The following is a 27,534-nucleotide window of genomic DNA, read 5'->3' as shown; positions in this document are numbered from 1 at the left end:
TTCTGACTCCCTGGTAGACTAGTGAGCCAGCTACGAGTAATAGCTAATTGCGCAGTTGTTGACTACTGTTCAAAGTTTAACTTAGATTTGATTGTTCTGTTTAGTTGTATCACCATGAGTTGGGGCATATAGTGTAGCATTCTTGTACTACAGTATATTTTTGAATTATTCAGCTTGCGTATTTTTTAATTTGTATTCTAAAGTATGTTTAAATAAAAAAGTTATTTTAACCTTCTCATTTATGCCATTATTCGCATCTTATCTCTTAGGTTTATTGGTCTAATTCACATTACTATTTCAAGTACAACCCTACAAAGTTTACCACAATCTTCTCTGCGATACGCATGATATGCTGGATTCAAGAAAGCAATTTTGAAAGATCATTAGGCTTACGGCACTTCGTTCCTATAGTTGTTTCAAAAACTTTAAATTTTTCTCCTTAAAATATGCAATTTGGTCAAATCACTCGTGAAACACATTTTATTAAGGCACATCCTTAAAATCCGTAATAGAAACTTGATTTACTTTTGATAAGTAAGCTTTTGATATTAACAATCGAGAGAATGCTGTTCGAAACACGAAGCAAAACCGACAAGGCCATGTCAAAGTGAGGTCAAAAATCAAGGCACTTCTTGGACTTTTCCGATGCGAATTTTTACCAACTGCTGAAAACACTGTGAATAAAAAATACCATTTTAATATTTTGGGGCATTTTCTTAAAATAATTAGGAGAAAACACCCTGCACTGCGGTAGCACAATTCCGTTTTTAACCATGATAATGAGAGTGCTTATTACTTTGCTTACAATGCAGGATTCCCGACTATGTAATTCTAATTTACAGTTAAAAGTGAGGAATCTTAAGTACTAGCAAGCGAATAATCGCTTGAGTTCGTGAGACAATAAATAAACTTGGAAAGGGTTTTTAAAAGACCCTTTATTATTCAACTAAGATTTAACAGAACTCCGTCTTGGAGTTGTACAATAAAGCCGATACTTGGGCTTGAACTTAAGAGACTAAGAATCAAACTAATCTTAACTAAAGAGATATAGCCGAAGCTATCAAAATTCTTGCAGAATTGTCCCCTTAGCGCTAATTGACTGCGAAGCTATCAAGCGCCTAAAGTACGCCCGAGCGTAATAATAGCTTACGAGAGAGTAGCCCAAAAAGACAGACGCGTGTAACCAGAATATCTGGTATCTCTTCCAATCTCTTTCACTAAGACAGTAGAACTTCGCGGTTAAATACCGCTCTTCCTCACTAGCATTCACACGTGATTCTGAAACTACGTTCTGGCCGGAAGTAGAAAGTTGAAATTAAGAAGCGATAGGAAAGGAAGTTTAATTCAAAATTTAACTGTTAATAAAATTAACATAATCCTTACAACATATTAACTCATCCTGAGATTTGCCCATTGATAAAAAGAACTAATGAGCAGTCCATAGGAGTGCGACATTCAGCTTGAGGTTGCTGCTGGTTTCTAACCAACTAGAATTTCTTTTACCATTTATAAATATTTTGCCAAAACTTAAATAAATATGGCTTCTCAAGCTTTGTTCATTTGATCTGACATCATGTAACTTTTTCTTATTTCTGCCGTTAAAACTGCTTCACCGTTTTATGTAGGTAAATTATTTTATGTATGTAAATTTCGCTGTAAATACTCAATGAATTTCACAAATATTACTTAAGAAAAAAAAAAGATGTTTGGAACTTTGGAAAAAATAATCTGTATTGCAGCAGTAGATTATTTTGAACGTAAATTGAAATCCAGCGTTTCATGCAATCATCCCCTATACCTTTAAATTGCAATAAATACATATAAAATCATTTATTGTGCATTACTGATTAGATTCAAATAATTGTATCAACTTAATTCGGTACCAGAAAATAAATAAAATACGTTGCAGTCTATATTATGACATGTCATAGAGCAAGCTACGTATAACGGAATTTTAAGAATTTCCATAACTAACATTAAGAATTAAGAATCTCAACAGTCTGATGTATAATCTTTAGCTATACAGAGCTCTTAAGTGACGGTTAAGTGGCTTAATATGATGTATACACGTGTCCAAAATTTAAATGACTACATTTACAGGTATGAAAATATTTATTTTCTGGTACCGAACTCAGCCTTTTTGAAAGAGCGAATCAAAGCAATCCTAGCAAGTCGTTTAAAAAAACATTACTTCTAGGCAATGAACATAAGTCGAGGATGGAAGAAAAATACAAATATTACTTAAAAATGGCCAGACGGTTTGTCTTTTCAATCGGAAATCCAACAGTCACAATGAAACAGTCACATCGTCATGGTACGTTCATTACTAAATGGCTTGAAAGTTCTTGCTATATATTGTTGCATTCTGCCTTTAGATAACAAAATTGGTCTTGTTCATTTTCCGCCAAAATAATGCCAATTGCAGTTCATCTCTGTACACTATGCTGTATAGGGATAGAGTGTGTCCCATCAAAACGATCTAAATTCTTCACAGCTACATTCCTGGCTTAGAATACTTAAAGATGTCCAAAGAACTGTACCTGTAAGACTCATAGTTTTCGAAATAAATGCGAAAGAAAAGTATGACGTCATATCTGGAGCAAGGTAAAAAACTATTGGAAACCGCGCATATCAAGACATTATAAATGCTTCGATATGTACGGTGGAACGTCATTTTGAATGTCTTCCTATAAGCAAATACAGATATTCATGTTTCCAAAAAAACATTTTTTGTTTCCTTGCACTGGATGTGACGTTATATTTTTCTTTCGAATTTATCTTGAAAACTGTGGATCGTACAGGTGCAGTTCTCTAGGCAATTTTTATGTATTTCAAGCAAGGAATATGGCTGTGCAGAAATTGGGTGGTCTTGATGGCACACCCTGTATACGCAAGCTGGATATCCTCACTCTCTAAAGTCCATATCACACGGCGTTTGTTTCACACGAACAACTGTTTCGGACAATTTTTCTGCCTGGTTTACTATTGAAAGAAAGACGTGCGACTTTTTCCTTCCTTTCCAAAAAATTGCAAGTTGTAACAGCTTTAAATATTATTAAAATCTTGTAGTTTAAATAATTTAAATAGATGAACATTAAGGTATTTGTGAATGGCGATATTTGAAACCAGGCTCGAGTGCCACGTGCGACTCTCGCACGAAGAATGTAAATTATTTTTAAATGCTAGTATTCTTTTTTCTTCTTGTTTTGTATGTCGCCATTTGAGTGCTAAATAAAGTTTTTTCTGTGTTCCATCATTGGAGTTGCTTCATATTGCCAAAGAAGTATCACAAAGTTGTTCCTTTTCAACCAATCAGCTATCAGCTTGTTTGTAATGGGGAACCAGTTTTCCCTGTATTAACCTCAAAGCGACCTATGGTGATTGGCTGTGGTGACAAAGCAGAAAAATTGTTCCAAACAGTTGTTCTTCCGAAACAAACCGACGTGTGATAGCAGCCTAAGACATACTCTGCTGTTCTTTTCAATGAGACATAACAGTATCACTTATTAAAAAGAAATGATTCGCCAGGAGCACCATAAAACAAAGTAAAATTGCCTTTAATAATGGTTAAAATACTGATTGTATATCGTAGTGTCACTGTCCAGTACCTGTATCTCAGTACTTCTATCAATCATCATACTTTGCCTTATGTTATGACTCTTAACCCCTCTAAGTCACAATTTGACGGAGAATGTTAGTTCCTGTGCTGAAATAGAGGCGATTTTATATTATATGACTATATGACTTCGTTTATATTTAGCTATTTTTCACTAAATTTTGGTCGTCTTGTTGACAATCGGTTATATGGAATACATTTCAATAATCTAAATGGCTGCCCAAAACATAGAGATAACACGTTATGCAAATCAAAACCTAGGACAACTTTTATGATTGTGAGGCCTGCTTCCAATTTTTCTGCAATCTTTCCGGTTATGAAATTATCGAATCGATTTTGAGGCGCGATGAAAATTTCAAGGTTTTATACTTCTCGTAAACATTTAAAATATCTTTGAAATGCACTTCGTCGGTAGGGGTAGTTTCATTTTTCCTTGCTTTCTTGTTATCTTATGACCTCTAAACGAAAAGCTTCATAAATTTATAAACTCACCGGCTTCGAATACACTGAAGTGACAAAAGTCATGAGATACCTCCTAATATATTGTCGGTCCTCCTTTTGCACGGCGAAGTGCAGCAACTCGAAGTGGCATGGACTCAACAAGTCGTTGGAAGTCCCCTGCAGGAATATTGAGCCATGCTGCCTCTATAGACGTCCATAATTGTGAAAGTGTTGACGGTGCAGGGTTTTGGGCACGAACTGACCTCTCGATGATGTCCCATAAATGTTCGGTGGGATTCATGTCGGGCGATCTAGGTGGCCAGATCATTCGCTGGAATTGTCCAGAATGTTCTTCTAACCAATCGCGAACAATTGAGGCCCGGTGACATGGCGCATTGTCATCCATAAAACTCCCATCGTTGTTTGAGTACATGAAGTCCATGAATGGCTGTAAGTGAATCTCCAAGTAGCTGAAGGTATCCATTTCCAGTCAATGATCGGTTCAGTTGCACCAAAGGACCGAGTCCATGCCATGTAAAAACAGCCCAGACCATTATGGAACCACCACCAGCTTGAACAGTGCCTTGTTGACAACTTGGGTCCATGGCTTCGTGGGGTCTGCGCCATACTCGAACCCTACCATCAGCTCTTACCAACTGAAATCGTGACTCATCTGACCAAGCCACGGTTTTCCATTCGTTTAGGGACCAACCGATATGCTCACGAGCCCACGAGAGTCGCTGCAGGCGACGTGTGGCTGTCAGTAAAGGCACTCGAGTCGGTCTTCTGCTGGCATAGCCCAAGGAAGACAAATTTCACCGCACTGTGCTATCGGACACGTCCCTCGTACGTCTCACATTGATTTCTGCGGTTATTTGACGCAGTGTTGCTTGTCTATGAACATTGACAACTCTACGCAGACGTCGCTGGTTTCGGTCATTAAGTGCAGGTGGTCGGCCACTGCGCTGTCCATGGTGGGATGTTATGCCTGAAATTAGATACTATCGGCACACTCTTGACACTGTGGATCTCGGAATGTTGAATTCCCTAACGATATCCGAAATGGAAAACCCATGCGTCTAGCTCCAACTACCATTCCGAGTTCAAAGGCTGTTAATTCTCGCCGTGCGGCCATAATCACGTCAAAGCCTCTTCACATGAATAACTTGAACACAAATGAAAACAATGCCAAATCACTTCGCATTTATACATTTTCTACGCGATACTACTGCCATCTGTATATTTGCATATTGCTATCCCATGACTTTTGTCACTTCAGTGTATTTAGATAGTACAAATGCAACAAATTGGTTCGGCGGATTACACGGCGATAACTTTGAATTATTATACTCATACGTAAATTTCGGATACGTGAGCATCTCATACCGTATAAGAGTTCAGGCGGCTCCATTGCCGTTAATTATTGAAAGCCAAGTTGCTCTGTATTAGCGGATACATCTAAGATACGTGACTGGCATCATTTTCTTAGAATTTACTTAACGATCATAAAATAACTTTGTTAAATTTGAGTTTTAACCCTTTGACGCGCGCGATATTATTTTTATAATTTTTTTAACTAAAAACTATAGAAATTGAATATAATGATCCTAGAGACAAATAATATATGAATTAAAAAAAAACTACTCTTGTCCATTCTTTTGTGGGTGGTGGTCGCACTGTGAAACCACCGCGCGTCTAGGACTTCGAAACTTACCTAGGTAGTAGGAAAAAAAAAAACTTACCTTTTCCCGTGTGCGTTTCCAATAAATGACGAAATTTATGAATTTTTTAAAACAAATGCATGTAAGAATTGCATGATATATATATTTTACATTATTTTACAAACTAAATCGTTAGAAAAAATTTAAAAATAAACATTTATGTAATTTTTCTATAGCAGTGAATGTATAAGTATCTACATAATAAGGACGTTTGGTTGCATGGATTAAAAAACTCAGTAAAATAAGGATAAAAAAAAAGACTCAGACTTTTTTTTTTTTTTTTTTTTTTAAATTTCAAAGATCAAATATTTTTTGTGACACTGTTCAAAGCATGTTTTACCTTTTAGTACATGCATAGACCCACATTGCATGTTTCGCACATGTACTATCTTCCATGATGTTTCTTCCTTGTGCTACAAAATGTACACTGATTGGATCTAAATTTCCCCGGTTTATGCCCAGCGTTATTTAGTTTCTTTTCATCTGGCACATGACATTTGTGGTTTTTTTATGTTAATGAGGGGGAGGGCTTGGTCGTTTTGGCTTTGGTACGGATCATTCGTTTCCCATTCATACTTATTTTATTCGTATTTCGTCTCAAAATATTCAGAAAATATTTTTAATTTAAATAAAACTTTACGCGTTTTCTATTTTTAATTACAGCAAAGTATATTTACATTAAATTTAAACCACAGGAAATAATTAATAAAATCACAATACTAGCTTGGGGAGCAAGTGTGTTGAGGTCAGAGAAAAGTCTCTGGAAAAGAAAGGCCTTTTTACTGGGCAGGTGAGTGTATTGTTTAGTAATAAAATAACTCCGTGATTTCAAAACCCCTTATCTATATCCGGGTAAAAATAAACATTCCTATTTGAGAAGCAAGCAAACGCCATTGTAAAGAGCAGTGGTTCCAAGGCGCGACCACCAAGTCTCTAGAGCATTGTGACACAATGCTCTAGTGGGGCAGTGGTCGAGCCCTGAAACCACAAAGCAAATGCCATATATATAGAGGGGTTTTTTTTTATATATGCAGTTTAATTATTGATATTTTTTATTGTTTATGATAGAAATCATGATGTGCGATGAATAACTTTTGAAATTTAAAGTTGTTTATATTAATAAAAGTAAGTTATTTTGTCTCATTGAAAACGAATTTTAAAAGGCATCCTATTTGAAGTACTAAGACCTAAAACATGTATGATTCTGTAGTCATTTTATGTTATTTAGAGATCAAAGATCAGTAATCAATTTATTTTCTCATAAATTTCCGAAGAAAGAGGAGAAAAAAATTCGAAAATTGGTGGTTTCAGGGTGCAACCACCGCGCGTCAAAGGGTTAAGAGCTAAGAACATTTGTTTAATGGTATGCTTTAAGCACTTTAGTTTAGTGGTACGCTTTAAGCGCTTTTGTTTAGTGGTACATTCGTGTCTTAATTATAAATTTACTAGCCTGAGCAAAAGAGTTAGCTTAAAAAAAAAGAATGATATTCCTTTACAAATTGAGATTTGTAATCTTTACATAGAGACTTTTCATAACACTAGAAAAGAATAAACGCGAAAGTTAACAAGAAAAGAAAGAGTAACTTTCACTTTAGTTGCCTGATAATTTTACCATCAGCTTCTTCAATCAGCAATTTCGAAATCTTGCAACTAATCTTATTATAACCAATTTTGCGAGTGATATGACTGCAATGCTTTTCCTGAATTGCTGAAAAGATTGCTAGGCTAAACTCCAAAATCCAAAATTACATTTTTTTCCCTCTTGTAAAATGAATGAAGGTAATTCTTCTTATGACTTAAGACACTCTTTCCTATTCAGATATTAATGCTAGTTTAAATAAATCAGTTTTCTCAGGAAATAAAAGACGTTCACTGATGATTCAAGCAAATACCCTAACATTAATGACCTGATTTCTCAAGCAAATGTTCCAATATTATTTCATGGAAATCTGTAATGTTATAAATACATGATTTCTTCTTCAATGATATGGAAACGCCTCTCTTTTCATTAGTTAATTAACCCACCATAAATTAATATTCTGTAGAATATGTATATCTTAATTACTTTATGATTTATCTTATAGTAACATTTTACTACGTCTGAATAACTTATCAAATATGATAAAATATTGTTATAAGATTAGGGTAGAATATGCTAGTGAATATTTACGGCGCATAATCTTAAGTCTCATACGCCTGATATACGTTGAATATGGAGAGAATAAAATAACGAAAACAGTTTTTTGAACAGTATCATAGCAATTTATTAGTAAGATACATAACATTAATAAAACCTGAAAGATGGTTACAGTTATAGAATAAAGTAAAAATCTCAAAAAAAAAAAACGATCAATACAAGTATAAAATAAAGTAAAATCTCAATAAATTAAATACATTAAAATATATAATGTACCTAATAAACAACATTAAATCCAATTCAGATGGGGTAATAAAAACCAGTCTGTCTTAAATATTGAAACAAGTTTATGTCTTTTTCCGAGTAAATGGTCGAGGCGTACACATGAGCTGCTAAATTTCTTCAAACGAATTGTGTTAAAGCACAGGCAATCTACTAAAATGAGATAGAACTATATAATAGATAGAACTATATATAACTATTGAGCTAATAGGTTTAGTCTCAGCTTTGAAAACATTAAGTATGAATAACTCGAAAGCGATCAACTTTAAGGCTACTTAATCTCTCCCTCCCAGTGTCCCACTCAAAGTTTAATACGTCTCAGTTTACGTTTTAGATGCTAATCCCAAACAAGTTACCATTTATTGAGAATGTTTAGCTTACTGTGAATTGTCATATCTCTAAAAGAAATAAATCGACTGGGTAATTCCACAACAGACTTTATGATCATGTCTGTTATCTTATTATCCGCTCATGTCCTAGAATCCAACAAGAAAGAACAGCGTACCAAACATTCCTTAAGCTCAGTATTATGACTTCCATAACTAAAGGATTCTGTGTGTCATGAAAAAATTTCTGAAGATTTTGACGCACTGGACAAGTAAGTATACATGACAAACTTTCTCCATCATAACTTAGTTATATATTAAAGCGCAAAATAGATAGCAGATAATTCTAAAGTTAGCACTACAGAATAATTATCTGATTTGATAATCTAAGTGAGTCGATATGATCGAAATCGAACTCCCATGTATTTGGAGAATGCGTAATGTAAATGAAAGCTGGTTTTCCTGAGAAAAATGTATCACGAAATCAGACTTTCTTATCACATAAATATTGATTGATTTGCTGTAATCAGTTACCTAACTTAGTATCTACGTTAGTTTGAGGGCATTTATTCTCATTTTGTTCTCAGGAAACCTCAGAAGAACTGACGATGGAGGAGAACAGCGAAAACGGCGTCCTTATACGAGCCCGCACCAAGGGTCTACCGCCTGAAGTCCCGGCCATCGCTGTCAAGCTAAGTGAGCGAGATCATCAACGAGAACGTCATCGATACGTACAGCCGAAGCAGCCTCCGCCTGAGGATCTCTATTACAACTCCCAGCCTCCAACTAGCCTGCACCACCCGCCCAAGATTACCCATCACCACCGCCCTTACCATCAGCCTCCACCTTCGCACCAACAGTACACTGCCAGTAGGAGAAGAGAGGAGCCGCCCTCGACCGCTCCCCGATGGGTGGTACCACCTGTCGTTACAGAGCAGCCTACCAAGATGGCCGGGCCGTCCTACCAACCACAGGAGAGCATGGAACGGCTTGCGGAGAGGGTGCCCTCGTTCTACCCCGAAGAACAGCTACCACGTGACCGATATGAACCACACCATCGTAGGACTCGAAGTATGGTTCCACCAAGCAGAGGCGGTGTGGGCTATGATATAGAGGCAACCACCCCTTTGCGACGATCTACAGGTATGTTGAGGACAGAGAGTGATTATCGCATGCCGCCAAGAAGAAGCTTCCATGTTTCACCCACTATGCAACACAGAGGTCGCGTCCGCCGGTACGAAGAGCCTCCCCGAAGTGGGGGTATTCTGCGTCGGAGGGGCGCCGGAAGGGAAGGCGGCGGCTTCGAGAGTGCGTCTGACACAGAAGCACAAGACTTTTGGACGATGGGTGGTTCCCGACGCAGCTATAGTCACTATGGTGGCCGCAGCAATTCACTGCCACGATCTCTAAGGAGCGGCTTCGACCGTCGCCAGGCGGTCCGCTTCACCACCTCCCTGCCTTACGATTCCCAGGAGGAGAGCGACGGGGCCGTCTCCGCGCCAGAGCTTCCAGCCACAAGATCGCTGAGGAGGCGTGAGTCTATGTCTCTATATAAATATTATGCTGTGCTTTAAAACTGAAGATGAAACATGTTTTGCACTAATCCAGTAAATCTTCTCTAGATTATACCTTTTTTCCAGCAACCCCCTAATACATACCTCAATGCGAACAGCGGACTATCAGATTCAATTACAGGTTATACCATCCATTTTTCCCATATTTAAATAATATGAATATTTTCTTTCAAACTTTAGAGTGCAAGACATCATGTTGGTAGAAGGTACATTGCCAATGGTTCTCTATATTAACTGAGAAGACCGAAACGATTAACAATGTAGCCAGCACATAGGCATAATCAATATGGACAGGAGACGCTTAAATGAAACGCTTGCACCCCTCTCGTATGGTTGTCAAGCACGCGAGATGAGAACGTCTAGCCGCATTGTATTGGAAAGAAAATGTTTTCAACAAATCTTGTACTAGCAACACATCATGTGAAATGTAAAGAATTATCTGTCAGCAAATCATCTGAAATATAAAGATTCAGTCTGGTGTTATGTGAAAGGCCTGATGCTTTAAAGTCTACCTCACAGTTTTCATTCTAATAGAGGTGAGCTATTTTTAAGCGTAAGATAATATTTCCCTTTAGAAAATGTATCGAAGTCAATGTAACAAGTTAAAAATGCTACTAATTTTCCATAAAGAAATTTTATAAGCATTATTGAAATACGTATCACGTATTTTCACGCGCATTCATTGAGTCTTTTCTAACCAAATTTCCGTATGTTAAGAGTATCCTCATACATGAAATCATCAATTAAAAATCCAGTTTCTACAATATTTTTCTCCAAGGCAGTGTAAAATTTAGTTTGAAAGCTAAAGGCGATCGACTTAACAAAAACCATCAGTGTTCTTCTTGCATTTTTCTTCCACAACATTTAGCACTTCTAGCTTAAAAATTTTGGTGAAGTTAAAAATAGATATGATAAAAGAGGACAGACAACTCAAAATAAGATATTAAATTTCGGTCTACGTCATTAAATACTAATCTATGCCTTAGCAAAATTACCAAGTTTGAAAAAGAAAAGAAAATTGAAAGTTTTCAGATTTTAAATTACGTCCAAAGGGGCGTTTTTTTTTTTTTTAACATTTTTTGTGTTACCTTTATTTATTAAATATCATGTTATTTGCACTTAAATCATAAAATTAAGTTCAATAGCAATGTCGCAAAATAATTTTAAAATGAGCCTATCTTTAGAATTTCCGATACACAGTTCCGGTATTTTCGTTTCTGGAGATAAAAAGGTCCCCCCCCCATAGAGTGTTGCCATTGCTCGCTTGTAAATCCTTGAGTTTGTTAATCAGAAATTCGTTAAAGTTTTACAAATTTCTAATATTTGGTGGCAACAGTTTGAAAAGGGAAACGGGCATTTATAATGATTCAACGCAAAAAGGCAAAACGAAAATAGTCCTTCAGGGACAAAGCCCCCTTTGTACTATAAAGAAAAGAAAGAAAAAAACGTTATTTAAAGGGAAAATGTTTTTACATTTTAACAAAGAGGAAAATCGCTTAGGTTACTTTTGTCAAATTTGTACAAGTATAAGATTTTTCCGAAAAAATGAAAAGGAATTATCACTTCACATTTCTAAAATTTTGTAAGCAACATTGTTTAGCAAATTGCTGTCTGTATTATTTCAACAGAAATGGCTGGCACAAATTCATGTTTCACTGTATGATGAAGCTAATTATCTTAAAATTATAAATTCTATATACAGTAAGTTTGATTAACACTTAATAGTCCTAAGCCAAAAGGTGTTACTGCAATCGCTTAATCGCCTTTTATCAGTAACTAATGCTACATATATCTTTTGAACCTGCTAATATTTTTTTTAAAATTTCTACTTATAGGTAACTAAATTATTTTTATTTGTAATTATGAGAGTGATATATAAACAATTATGTATGGCATTAATGTATTCATAAATTTCGTCAGGAACAACAAGGTAAATGCTTTCTGTGACAATTTGTGCCTAAGGTTTTTATTTTTAAATTTCAGCTTATTAACTATTTATTTGTTTATTAATTTACCACTCTCTCATTCCCTGTAAGAGATTTTAATGACAGCTCACTTTAATAATATGCTGATAACTTTTTTGAATGGGCATATACGATGAAGGTACTTTTGAGAGGTTGTGAATTGCTTTGGGTTCAAGTACAGTCAGAAAGACAAGTACAGAAACTCATGACCAGCTCTTCCAAGTGCTCGAATAATTGAAAGTACTCGATACGGTATCGAGTCGAATAAAAGCTTCACTCCTTATCAGGAAGAAATGATAAATACATTCTGTGGTTGCCCATAATGCAGTCTCTTTGTTGAATACTTCGCAAGTCATCTAGTTGGATCTGATTTGAAAAACGCACCTTAAATTCAGGATAATGTTCATTCAGACAATTTGTCATTTATGCACGGCATGGATTTCTTAGAAAAAATGACTGAAATTAGAAATGTATGACCCTCTCTACCAAAAAATTATCTACTTGAACTAATGAGTCTCATCGATATGCCAATGGAATGCACTCCACACTATGAAACATTCTTCTCTAACTTAAATGGTAGATTTACTGCCTCATGCAGTTCAAACGCATTTAATTTTCAGTCTATTAGTATAATCATTCGCAATTCATGATAACATTCCCAGGTTCAAGGCAAATCCATCCTCCGTCGCCGTAATAATAACAATGATTCTTTATCATCCGATTATTCCACTCCATATCATGTTTTTTTATTCTACAATCCACTTTGAAATTCTCTTAATCATGAATAAGAAGAATTAGCAATAAATTCAAATATAATTTGATGTAACATCTCTCTTTTTGGGCGTTTACCATATTTCTCTGGCGAGACGGATGTCGAATTCTTTATCCGTTTAGTGATGCTTACTACGATCTTGTGTAACGGATGTATTTCTAAAAATTAAATGTTCTTTGTGTATGCTTACCACTGCTTTCCATAAAGAGACAGAACTTCAGACATGAACTCCTGCCCCGTTTATATACCTTTCAGGAGAGAACGTCCAGAATCCGGAGACCATCCATGCAGGCGCAACACCCGCGGTCCTTGGAAAAAGCTTGGGAAAAAGTACCCTCACACATGAATTAAAAAATTCGATGACAACTTTGTTTCCGAGCACCACTCCGGTCGCATCACAAACATTCATAAGGATGTTCCATCCACTCTGTCAGTCCTCCAGCAAAGGATCTAATGGAACCAAACCCCCAAGGATAGCCACAATATCTAAAAGTATAACGACCCCCCACACAAGAATTAAAAAAATTCCAAACCAAGGGTCCAAAGGACCTTCATGATCGACGATATTCGGAAACAGATCTACTTGTTACACTGTGATAGGGTTTCTACTCAGGCGCCTAAAACGACTGAACTTAGTTCATGAAGTGAACAGCCAAGGGACAGACAAGACAGTAGAGTATGGTCCCTGCCGAGGCTTGAACCATCCTCCGAATGAATGGAGCTCTAGCACAGATCTTTGGTTCTATTCCTGTGAAGAGTGATTATATACCCCTGTGGCCAAAACTGCGTAAGTGCAGATCCCAGCCAGTAGCTCCACCGGTTTTCCTGCTTCGACACCCCGGGACCCCCCTGACCTCTTTACTCCTTAAAGAGCGACAAACGAAGTTAACCCCTGAGTTATAGCGCATCTTTCTGACTTCAACAATCTGCATCAGTTGAACAGTCATGCTGTCGATGCTCGCCTTTCAAATTTGAATAGATGCACAGTTACCTTGATTTCTAAATGTTAAGTCATACAGACATCATTATCAGCAATAACTTATTGCTGATTCCAATTCCAACGGGCTGAATAAAAATAAACACTGCTGAATTATGTAAGCAGGATATTTCACTTAGACGAATATTGTAAAAATTTAAGTTTTACTTAAACATAAAAATAAACACTGCTGAATTACGTAAACAGGATGTTTAACGTAGACGAATATTGTAAAAATATGTGTTGTACTACTTACTAGGCAGTTTCTCACTTGCAAGTTGTCAGTTACCAAGCCTTAAACACCCTACACTACATATCACTGAAAGAGAATCTCAAACTTACTGTTATGTTCAATTGATATTCTTCCTTAATACCGAAATTTTAATCAAGACTAAAGCAAATGTTTATTATTTTGCAATTACACTTTCTTGAAGGCCCGATGGCGCAATGGTTAGCGCTTCACATACATAGCAGCTTTTTATCACTTTATTTATATAATTTACGGCAATCGAGAGTCAAATGCATTTACAAGTTAAAATAAGTCACCCTTCGTAGTCACACGATTCTGAGTTTGGACAAAGTTCTGCTCCTTAACCTCATGAGTAACCAAAGATCGCTTAGCTTTATGGTTTATATAAAGACTAAGCCTTATTATCATCTGCAGGATATTGTTCTGGATGAAACTGAATTCCGACAGTTAGGTAATGTATTAAGACTAACTAGTAACCGTTGACGATTGACAAATACTTCATTTTCTGGAACTCAGAAATTTTGTGAGTTTTTAACAGATTTTTCTAGTCTAAATATATGAAGGAATGCTTGACATTCTCAATTCTCATTACGGTTCAATATCAGTTTCACGTTTGTTCGAGTATAATTTATTTATCAACAGTACAACGTCACTTTATATTCATACAGTTATAAGGTATTTCTCCCGCCTTCTTGGCATGCCTTCGTGGTGTGGTGGTCTGCACGCTGGGTGCATATTCCAGAGGTCCGTGGTTCGATTCCCGGCGAAGGCGTTGCTAATTTTTCATCTTGCCTGCCTTCTAAAAATACCTAATGTCTCTACACAGTCACCATGGAAATTAATCTCCGAATCAAAAAGATCCTGATATGTGTTATCTTTAATCTCCGTTATTAATCTCAGGACGGCTAGGGGTAAGTTGGGCTTTCACTTTTCATTCAATCTGGATAACTCTTGCATTTTATAAATGCTTTATTATTACAGTAAATACATACATTTATACATATAATTACGAAACATTCTTAACCTTAATCACATTCTCTCGCTTCCCGATTCTCGATTGCCATCGTGCGCCCCCTATCGGCGGCTTTTCTACAATGCCATCTATCGGTTGCTAACATATGTATAAGCGTGGGATCGGTGGAACTGAAAAACTTGAATATCTTTGCTGTCTTCATTTCGTTCAAAACCCCAATTTTGTTGAAACCTTGCACTATTAAGTGTCTACAATAGATAAAATAGAAAAAAATTCAGTCAGTTTATGTTGATTATCAATTCCTTTAATCGTGATTTAGTAAAGACAGAAAGTCAGTATGCGCATGTGCAGAAAGCATTCTTCTGTAACATTTGGCTCATGCGTAAAAATATTAAAATGTATTCGTATAAATGAAACCTTTTCATAGTATCTAGTAAAAATACGATTTTTTATAACTGCAATACATTTTTACCGTTCGCATAATGTCTATGATGTGTCTTAAGAGTAAAATCATCTTCACTTGAATCCAAGCAATACTTGTCAGGTAAATACAGATGGAGCATTTTGACAATCGTTTCCACTGAATAGGTCATTGAAATGGAGAACAGCGTTTGTTCTCAGAATGTTTTTTTTTCTATTTTTATTAAACATTCTTATCTCTTTACTCATGCATATTGAATTGAGCTTGTCATATTTCGATTTTTCAGCTTATCTTCTAAACAATACGTTTAAAAAAAATCTGATGTGTGCACCACATGAATTCCTTGTACAGAATATTAAATTATACGCATTTTTTCTTGCATTTCATTTAAACTTATTGGATTGAATGAAATCTACTTCGCCGACAGTGCATAAACCACAATAGAATAAATGCATTCTTTAAAATTCACTTTGTTTACCATAGCGACACTCTCGCGCTAGATTCACTTAACAGTATTAATTATTATATAACAGTTAACTTATATAATAATTACATAACGGAAACTAAGTTAACTGTTATATAATAATATAACAGTTAACTTATATATTTCGTCCATATTATAACTCATAATGCACAAAATTTATATCATTTAAAGAATAGAATTATCTAATCGTTGCCACATGTTCTATTCAAATACTATAATAAAGCTAGAATGATGTATAAAAGAAATTAAGCAAACAAAACAAAAAAGAAACAGTTTTTTCACAGACCATTGAGTATTTCTCATTGAATTAATTCAGTTCTCACTTCGCGAGAAGGCAAAAATAAATAAAAACTCAAAATATCTATATTAAAAATTACGAACTAAATCTTAAACACTTATTTCCTCGAAAAAATTCCAGAAAGAAATAAGCATGATTTAATTGGCAATAATAAATGAATGCGTTATCTTTGTTTTTGCGAAGCTAAGTTTCTCTTGATTGGCAACAAATCCACTAGTCTCCTGTTTCAAACGTAAACTTCAATGGCCGCCATAAAAAAAGGCTTAGCGGCACTTAGACAACTTTAAAATTGTTAATAAGTCTAAAAATATTGCTTACAGATTTACTGAAGGCATAAAAACCTTAACCGGAAGATAAAAACAACATAATACAATCATTTTTAAAGCAGAAAATGTACAATTTACAAACATATAAGAGTAAAGAAACTGAGGTCACTGAGCCGGGTAACAGAGTGGATATATATATAAATATATTTGTATACGTTTGGTGCGGCCGATTGCAACCAAAATACGAGGTGCACATCTACATGTTATAGCAGTCCTATATATAAAATTTCAACGTTCTGAGGCTACTCGTTTTTGAGTTACGCGAGATAAGTACGTACGTTCGTACGTACGTACGTACGCACGTGCGTACATACGTTCGTACAGACGCCACGAATAATTCTCTTCATAATTAATTTTAAAGCAGTTTTATAATTTTTTGAAGGAAAAGAGTATTTTATTCTGTTTTACGTACAGATATCACTCAAAAACATCGTTAAATTGCATTCGATAGCGGTCAAAATGGATATTTTTGTTGAAATATGCTGCCTGAAACTTTTCGCGAATACAATACTTCCTTTTTACTTTGTGCAAGGAAGTAAAACAATTAATTTGACAACGAAATGACAGTTAATTTCTTCCGCTTTCTCGGATCACACTGTAGAGTTATCAAGTACTTTTCAAAACAGGAACTACAGAAAATTCAGCGATATCTTCTTCCGGATTTGAACTCCGAACCGACCTCCCGATTGCCACCCCGAAGTGCTTCCAATTATACCAAGACGGCACATGGTATAAAAGAAGAAAATTCCTTGCAAATGTTAATTCAGATTATTTTGCTGTTATATGATATACTCATTCTTGTTGCTAATTAAGATTATATACTCTTGCTAAGATTATATATTCTACATATTCTTGCTTACTGTTTGTAATATTTTGATTATTACGTATTAAGCTAAATGAAGTAGTGACTGATAAATGTAGAATAACTTTATGTAGTAGTGTCTTCATATTGTCACTAAAAATAGTTATAAAATTTTCACATGTTTTAGGTTTATAAGAATGTAATAAATAGTTAAATCTATATTTTAACAACTATTTAATTTGACATTATTTGTGCTTAAAATGTTAGCACAACGTTTGACCCTTCAAATTTGAAAGGCTCAATGCGAGTTCAGTTTAAACTTTTCATTGCCAAATCAATAATGCAGCCCTAATGTTTATAGAACGACGCTTTTGTTGTAGGTAACTATTAATAATTTTAACAATACAGAGGATACATTAATTTTTAGAATGAGTATTTTTGTGATCAAAATAAGCATATAATTACTAAAACAATGTTTTCCCTACAGCTCATTATTTTCGTACGATTTGTTGGGTTTTGTGACCAGAATTATTTTGTAAGAAGTAAAACCTTCAGACATTTAGGTCTCATTTAATTCAGAAAATGTTTTTAAAAAAATCTGAAAGCTTTTAGATTTTATATTAAGCCCAAAGAGGCCTTTTTTTAACCTTTATCTTCGCACTTAAGCCATATACAATTCAATTCAACAGTAATATATAAATTAGTTTAAAATCAGCATATCTTTAGAATTTCCGATAGATAGTCTCGGCGCTGGAGTTAAAAATGTTTTTTCCGCACAGTGTTACCATTCCTCACTTTGAAATCGTTTACGTTATTCAAAATTTGACGACTCTAGGTACCGTCTCCTTGATTTAATTAAATTGATTGCTCTAGGTATTTGATGGTAATAATTTGAAAAGTGATACTCCGTTTATAGTTACTGAATGCAAAATGCCGTTTCGAATCTAATATCTCATTCGGGATTAACGACCCTTTTGGGTTTAAAAACATAAACAGATAAATAATTAAACAAAAAAAAAAAATCTGAAAGCTTTCAGATTTTACATTACGTCCAAAAAGGTTTTTTTTTAACGTTTTGTGTGTTATCATTATTTATAAAATATCATGTTGTTCACTTAAACCTCATAAAATTCAATTCATCAGCAATACCACAAAATAATTTAAAAAGAGCCTCTCTTTAGAATTTACGATAATTTTTTGGGTTAATCTTCGAATTATGGTAATTAGGCGACTTTTTGGCGAAAATTTGGCGACCAACCCTGCTACAGCAACCTGCTAGTTTTTTTTGGACGCCATTTTGTTTTCACAAAGTAAAGGCATGATAGGTTTTTTTATTTTTTTTTTTCCAACAATCTGCTAGCCGAATTACGCTCATGCTAGAACTTTTATGGAACAAAAGTGCTTAATCATGACGAAGATTAGGTGCGAAATTGAGATAAAGTGCAGAATCGCCCACTGCTTGCCGCGTTTTTAAGAATTGCACATACACAGTATCTATGTACACGTCGACCTATTTTCACTTAAAAAAACATTCCAGAATTGTACAAAAATGGCATTGCGCACACTCTTGACTTTATCCATGTACACTGCTAAAGTCCTAGCTAGTAACCTTTATCGCCTTACCAAAATGTCGCCAAACTACCTGTTACCATATTCCAAAGATTAGCCATTTTTTTCCCTTACAGTTTTGCTATAGCTCGCTTTGAAATCGCTGAGTTGTTGATCAAAAATTCGTTAAAGTTTTACAAACAAATAAATAATAAAACAAATTCCAAATTCCAATTTCCAGATGCCCATATTCGAGTGGAGGACTACGTTATATAAAATTTGATGACTCTACGTACCGTTGTTTTTTCACAGTGCGAGAAGCGTACATACATTCATGGTTCTTTATTTTTCGATTTCTTTAAATATAATACAGGGCGGTAATATTTGGTGGCTACAATGTAAAAAGTCATTGAACGCAAAATCCCGTATCGAGGATCTGAGCTAATGCTCCTTTGAGGAAAAAAAATCACGATATCTTTCTGTTATACAGGAAACTTTGTGGACTTGTCCAGATTGCTGTAATTTTTATGTATTTAATTATGGTGTGGTGTATTTAATTATGGCAAAGCACACTAGGGCTATCTGTCTAAGGGAAGGGATGCCTTTGTGGAGGACTTTCTAAGGGAAACTGGCTCGTATACACGTTACACATGGGGAAAACCACGAAAACACCCATGCAGCCGGCCCGTTCGCGGGATTCGAACCTCGGACCGAACTACCAGTGTTCAGCGACTTTACCGCTCGGCCGCTGGTGAGCTCGTAATTTTTATGTAAAATTATTGACTTCAAAAGAAACCTTTGTTTCATATTTTTTTTCTTTTAACTTATTTTGAATCTTCCCCAGACTTAAATCTTTTATTACACAATGTTAATGCATATTTTAAATTCTAAAAGCCACATATAAATTTGCAGCATGAACACTGAATCAAGGAACTTAGTAGCAGAGTCAAGTACGGACACTATTTAACAGACCTTTAAATAAGCAACATTAATCCGTGCCCTCGTGAAATTACTGCAGAAGCATGAGTCCCATTAAATAAAATTTATTACTACCTAAACCTCTACTCAAACGCCAAACAGAAGTTAAGCTGAGGCTCGATCCAAATTTGTGATTGGAAGCCACAGATGGATCTCTCGGCGGAAATTGAATCCATCGGTGCAAAGAAAGTGCGATTAAGGATAAATTTAGCAGCACAGCGAATGGAGTTACGTCAGAAAGAGTCGGAGTTCTGAAACCTTACGAAACCATTAAGAAAAAATGCCGGCATTATTTTTAGCGCAGAATATCGATTTTCCTTTATTTTCTGGAATATCAGTCTATAGATGAAGGAACTTTTCTAAAGAATTATCTATTAGAAATCTCATTTTGTTGACTGGTTACATGAAATATTATCTATGGCTTATAATTTAAATTGTAGCATATTCTTCTCTACATAACAGACCGTACGTGTCTGTTCCGAATAACGCATATCATGCTATTCGGAACAGTCCTTTATATCTAATATATATATATATATGTAGATATATATATATATATTGTAGATATATATTATATATATATGTGTGTGTGTGTGATGTACCAGCTTTTGTCAGGAATAAATACATTGTTGAAGAATCATAAATGTAGTCGTAGCTTAAAATATCAGACGATAAGTTTAAAAAACAGGATCCATTTATTATTGGTCAGGAGAAATAGCAGTTACATAATCAGATATCCGGAGTAAATAAAAAAGATCTACTAATAACATTTTGTATGAAGTTTACTGCATCATGACATTTAAGAAAAAGCCCCTGATATTCCTTTGTGAGTCCTTTTATAGCCACTGGAAAGTCGGAGCTTCCAAGAAATGACGTCAGCCTCGTCAGCCAATCCAGTTTGCTTTAAATATTTCCAGAACATTCTAAAACTGTACGTGTAGAAAAGGCGGGAAAAACAACTTGACTACGGGGCTGTGGATTTAATTCCACGTACTTTCAAATAAGAGAACGTCGCCATTAAAAATGAAAAGAACATACAGTTAGAATTTTAAGTGTATTTTTGACTATGGAATTTTATTATTACAAATATATATATATATATATATATATATATATATATATATACCCACTCTGTTACTCGGCTTAGTAAGCTCAGTATTTTTACTTAATTGTACGAAGTAAAAAGGAAGTATTGTAATAGCGAAAAATTTCGGGTATCATATTTCAACGAAAATATTTATTTTGATTACTGTCGAATGTAATTTCTGAATACAAAAGAGTCAAATTCGCGGAATGATGCAAATCCGAAGAAGTATTCGAAAAGAAACGTAACAGACTAAGCTAATTTTTCAATATCTGTTATCAGGAACTGGAGTTTCCTCTCTCTCAGATTTAACTTTTTCCTCCGACTCAGTATCCGTAATGCACATTTTTTAATTTGAAACTTGTCGCACACAAATATTAATAAAGCATATCTCTGCGAAATTCACATTTACAAATATGAAAATTGTTATATTTGGTTTATTAAATCATGAAGAATATTTTACTGATTCTAGTTTTCCTCTTTGTAGCGGAGGGAAAAAAAAAAATATTTTACTGATTCTAGTTTTCCTCTTTGTAGCGGAGGGAAAAAAAAATATTTTACTGATTCTAGTTTTCCTCTTTGTAGCGGAGGGAAAAAAAAAATATTTTACTGATTCTAGTTTTCCTCTTTGTAGCGGAGGGAAAAAAAAAAATATTTTACTGATTCTAGTTTTCCTCTTTGTAGCGGAGGGAAAAAAAAAAATTTTACTGATTCTAGTTTTCCTCTTTGTAGCGGAGGGAAAAAAAAAAAATATTTTACTGATTCTAGTTTTCCTCTTTGTAGCGGAGGGAAAAAAAAAATATTTTACTGATTCTAGTTTTCCTCTTTGTAGCGGAGGGAAAAAAAAATATTTTACTGATTCTAGTTTTCCTCTTTGTAGCGGAGGGGAAAAAAAAAAAAAAAAAAAAAAAAAAAACTTTTATATTTCGAAACTTTTTTTTTTACTTGCTGTGCTGAGAGTGTTTCCTTAGAATTTTCTATGCAATTGTGTGAAACTCTATTTATAGGGACAGATTTAGGATTAGTAAATAATAAACAAAGGCTGTAGCCATCTCTATCTATATCATGCGCAACAAGAGATGATCAAACATTGAACCAATAAAGAATTCAATATTTTAGAACTTTACTTAAAGAATTTCTCAGAACATTCCTGACCATCTAAAGAGACATATATCTGACTAATATGCTAATTCGCTGATATATTTAAATATCCTGTTTTAATCGCAATTTTTATTACAATTTGCATATTTTGAAAATGAAGAATCTGTTTGCATACTTATTTACATATTTATTTACATTACTTCATGCTTCCAACCGGGATAGTGATTGCCGTACCGAAGGACCCCGGTTTGAACCCCAGTGATGCTTATAAGTGGATGGTATCTGTGCGGCGTGGGGGCACATAAAATATGATACGAGCCGAAAGTCTTCTGAAGAGGTTGTTGGTAGGAAAATAAGAGTGGAGCTCTGGCGGGCTCTTCTTCAAAATTAAGAGCAGAAATGAGCAAACTCGTAATTGTCACCTGTATGGCGCCCAAGGTTTTCGCCAACGATAGGCACAACCTTGCCCCCTTGAACCGATGAATTTCGTGGGCTAGCTTTGATGTCAGAAATACGAGATTAGTCACAACTACAACGCTAAAAGAACATTACCTCATAAAAGTAATTTTTTAATTTTCAAGCTATTAAGAACTTTTAAAAATTTTGAAAAGATTTTCTGTTTAACAAATAATAATAATAATAATAATAAATAAGACAGCGCTACAGAAAAAATAGAAATATAAAATCAGAAAAAAGACGGCGTACGTCAAATACCAGTAATAGAAACAAAAGGTCTAATGAGAAATAGAAGTAATTAACATTTATTCCTTGAGGAAGGAGTTTCTTCTTTCGTTTCTTCTCTTTCTGATATATTTAGACTGTTCCTCTTAAATCAAAATCATCAAAATCCTTATTTACATATGAAATAAATATTCAGACAAATACAGCGGTACCTCGTCTTAACGAAAGTAATCTATTTCAAGACTGCTTTCATTATGCATCTTATTCATTATGCGAGATTCTTTCCTCTTAAGTTACTATTACTATTAGAATGCTTTTAAACCATTTCCAAGCCCAGTCAAAATTCGTGAAGCGGAGTAAAACGTTTCAAAGAACATTACAAACATTACTAATACTGAAAATTCTAGGCATTTGCTAATTTTTTAATTAAGTTACTATTACTATTAGAATGCTTTTAACCATTTCCAAGCCCACTCAAAATTCGTGAAGCGGAGTAAAAAGTTTCAAAGAACATTGAAAACATTACTAATGCTGAAAATTCTAGGCATTTGCTAATTTTTTAATTAAGTTACTATTACTATTAGAATGCTTTTAACCATTTCCAAGCCCAGTCAAAATTCGTGAAGCAGAGTAAAAAGTTTCAAAGAACATTACAAACATTACTAATGCTGAAAATTCTAGGCATTTGCTAATTTTTTAATTATAGATATAGATTTATGGCCATTAAAAGTGCTGTGGCACTAGAGAACTGAACATAAACCTGAAATTTACATGAACTGCAAAGCATCATATGTAAATGATTAACACTTCACTGCATGCGCATGTTGCAGGTAAAAGTTATGACACTTCGAAGCAATGTAAGAAAGTAGGGTGAAATGCCGATGTTTGATTCGAAAATTGCATTTAATTGCTGTTTTATGCGATGGCTGTCATGTTGTGCCTCGTGTAAAAAGAAGAAACTCATGCCAACGTATCCCAGAATTAGACAGCAGGGGAATCACAGCCTGCTGGTATTCCATATTATCGTACCGTGCAACTGCTGTTCGCTTTGGTCAAGATCCAATGACAGTTGTGAGAGTTTTTAACCCCTTGCCTGTGACGCCCGAACTCAGTTCGGGCAACACAAATGCGTCAATTTTGGAATGCCCGAGCTGAATCCGGGCAAAAGAAAAATCGGTTTTTCAGTTCCCTGAATCCCAAACTCAGTTCGTCCAATGCATAATATGTAATTTACCATTTTTCCAATAGATCGTGATGCTTCCCAGCGAAATGTTCGGCAGTTTCGAGCCATTTTTTGGATTCTTGTTGTTTTGCATTTCTTTCCAAATTTTATTCAAACCACATTATGTTTGCAATGTCGTAATCATACGATGATGAAAAATAATTGTTAGGATCTTCATGTTCAGATACCAGTATTTCACCGGAAGAGTATGACTATTCTGAAAGTGGCGACGAAAGAGAAACCTTCAATACCGAAACTAGATGCCGCTATGTTTGAATAATCTTCTCCAGCCGCTCCAAGATGCCCATTCCAACGACCACAAGTGGGTGAAACAATTGACACTTTTACGTTTACTCAAGAAAAACAATATTTTGTACTATTTTTCGATGACTATTTGATTCACGCTATTACGGAAGAGACTAAAATAGATATGCACAGCAATGTATTGAAAGGCAATACCTGAAGCCAAAATACCGATCAAAAATGGTTAAAAAAAAGACATGTCTTGAAACTTCATGCTTTCGCAAAGTTATGTACTACGACAGATTCCAAAAAAAGAAAATATTTATACATTATGTGAACAATGAAGGAATCGACCTTGAAACACACCCTAATCCAAAACTGCACAAAATTTGGCTCATTCATGTAAAAATCTGGGATATGAAATTCATGACAATTGATACAAATAATAATATTGTTCAAAATCGTAAAAAACAACCTTATATTTAGCGTAGGTATAATGAAACACTCAATCGATTTCGAGGGCAGCTAAAGGTCCCTCCTCATCAGGAGAAAGAATTACATAGAAAGAAAAAAATAGGAATCACAGAAACACGTGGTGCTTATCAGCACTGCACGCGGTTATAACTAGATTTTTAATCAGAGTTGCACTGGCCGCCTACTTTTACTGAGCCAGGCTGTCTGAACAAGCATAAAGAAATATTAGCGAAGTTAAAATAGGGAGCGAGGGGCAAATGCACATTACGCTCAAATTTTGTACGAAATACGAAATCGATTGAGTGTTTCATTATACCTACGCTAAATATAAGGTTGTTTTTTACGATTTTGATTGTCACATTAGCGTGTTTCTCTTCTAGTCTAATAATATTGTTGTATTAGTTTATTATATTAATCTTGAAGATTATTTCATTTGATTTATTTTGCTATAATTTGAACACAAAATTGCTCTAATCCATTAACATTTCGCAAATGTGTGAAAATATTAAATATAGTAGTTATTTCGTTTAAAATTTTGATTTTTAAAACAATAATCTATTTCTTACATTTTGATGGCAATAACGAACAAAATTAAAGAGAAAAAATTCAATTTTTGGCACATTTTTCTCAAATATATCCCATAATCAAGGGGTTAAAGAGTTCAGGATAGCTACCCTGAGCATTATATAAGATCTCAGTGACATCCATTCGATAATGCCCGGTACGACAGTTATCTTTTTCTCGTTGCTTTTTAACTTAGATATTTTATCTATTTCACTTCGAAGTTATTTCTAAGTTAGAATAAACTTCTAATAGAATAAACTTCGAAGTTTCTTCGAAGTTTATTCTATTTCACTATTTCACTATTCACTTTCTATTCCTGGTGTTCAGCTTACTATGTGTATCTTACCAGAACACTGAATTGATCCTATTTAAGGCCTGAGGACAGTAAAAGCTCTCATGGAGTGATCTAAGGCAGGAAGATAAAGAGGTTCTTTATCCTTTAAACTCAAAAATTCGATTTTGAGCCCATCGCAATTAAGGATCATTCAGCCATATTTACGCACCCTGGATTAGGACTATCTAGGTGCATGCATGGCTCAAATACCTGTAAAACGTCACGGATTGTTAGCAGAGCAATCATCTTTGACTTCATGTAATGCTACAGGTCTGAAAAGAGTATTAAAAATGGTGCGTTCAGCAACATACAAAGATGCATCATTCGCGTGCAGTCGTCTTTACTGACAAATCTTGCTTTTGCTCACAACACGATGAGCGTATCCGTGCGTAGAGGCACAGAGAAAAATGGAAACGTGCATTTTCCATTGTCGACGAGCTACGACGAGCGCCGATGACCGATGTTTGACATTATGTGCACGCAGGAATAGAACTGCTATTCCGACGTTTCTTAGATCCTCCCTTGCTGCAGCCACCGAAAAGTTGGTGTCGACGTCAACTGTGCGTAAAAGACTTCACGAAGGTGGTCTGTACGCGAGGTGATCAGGCATTTGCGTGCCGCTCACGTGACGGGATAAGAGGCTCCGTTTGCAGTGAGCACGACAACATGTCTACTGGACGCCTGATCAACGGAGGACTGTTCTCTTTACGGATGAGTCCAGGTTTAGTCTAGAAAGCAATAGTAGGCGTTATTTGATATGGTGAGAACCTGGAACCCGTTATCATATGTCAAACATCCGTGAAAGAGATGCATACGGAAGAGACAGTGTCTGTGTTTGGGGTGGCACCTCTTTGGGTGGACGCACAGACCTCCATGTCTTTCCGAGGGGAACCGGTAATGCTCAGGTTTATAGAGATGGCATCCTTGATGCTTATGTGCGCCCATGTGCCGGGGCAATAGGTGATGCTTTCCTGTTACAGAACAACAACGCAAGACCACACAGGGCTCGAATCGTAGATGATTATCTTCAACAGGAAACAATTACACGCATGGAGCAGCCAGCTCGATCCCCGGTCTTAAATCCTATAGAGCACGTTTGGGATGCTTTAGTGAGACGATTAGCTGCTCTCAATCCGCCCCCTCAGACCCTTGCCGCGCTTGCAACTGATTTGCAAGAGCAATGGCTCTCGCTTCATATGGAACTGATAGACCGCATAACTGAAAGCGTCACACATCGCTGTATGCGCTGTATTGCTTCTAGAGGCGATCACATTCTATATAGAAGGTACGTTTCCTATAGTAAACTTACATCTTCGATTTTTTCATTTTATACATCTACTGATTTCTATACTATCATAATTGTCTGGTAATTTATTTTTATGTTATTTGATACCTTACTATGTGTTGTATACTGTGGGTAAGTTTTATAAAATTCTACATGTAATCTTTTCAGTAATGGAGATTTTTGTAATTTTTCCTTAAATTTATGATAATAAGTGCATTTTATGTGATTCTGCCATTCATTTTTGTATTACCTTATGTACTGCTGTATTTTTTGCCTTTTTTTTTTTTTTTTTCATCATATCATTCATTCCCTGTTCTTTATTTCTGAGATTTTTGCTACCACGATTTTGTGTTGACAATTTTGAGTATCTTTCCCTGTTATGTAATAGAATTATATTGTATATATAATCCTAAATTTACCTCTTTTGCATTATCATAATACAATAAGGTCCCTATTTATTTAGCTATTTGTGTTTTTATGAAATCTTCATTATGACAGGTTTATAATGCAGTCACTCTGCCTTATAATTGACTTTGGTTTATAATTGCAATTTGTTCTAAAGCATATTCTTCTGCTTTTAATTACTGTATGCAGTATGTCGAAACTTGACCACTATGTATTTATGTAACTGCATGTTGTAAGTATGTACGCACTAAC

General features: G+C 35.1%; 1 protein-coding gene across 1 annotated transcript in view; it reads left to right on the top strand.

Annotated features, from left to right (window-relative positions):
- The window catches only part of LOC118188415 (rho GTPase-activating protein 100F-like), a 213,826-nt gene that overhangs the window by 141,712 nt on the left and 44,580 nt on the right, over positions 1-27,534 (top strand). The window contains 1 exon segment of the mRNA XM_085827589.1: positions 9,111-10,056. Coding sequence (XP_085683715.1) covers positions 9,111-10,056 — 946 coding nt within the window.

Source organism: Stegodyphus dumicola, chromosome 12 (assembly GCF_044657685.1).
Source record: "Stegodyphus dumicola isolate Sdum_Otavi_A_Nest chromosome 12, ASM4465768v1".
Lineage (NCBI taxonomy): Eukaryota > Metazoa > Arthropoda > Arachnida > Araneae > Eresidae > Stegodyphus > Stegodyphus dumicola.
The sequence above is the reverse complement of the archived record's forward strand: the minus strand, read 5'-3'. Positions and strand labels throughout refer to the sequence as shown.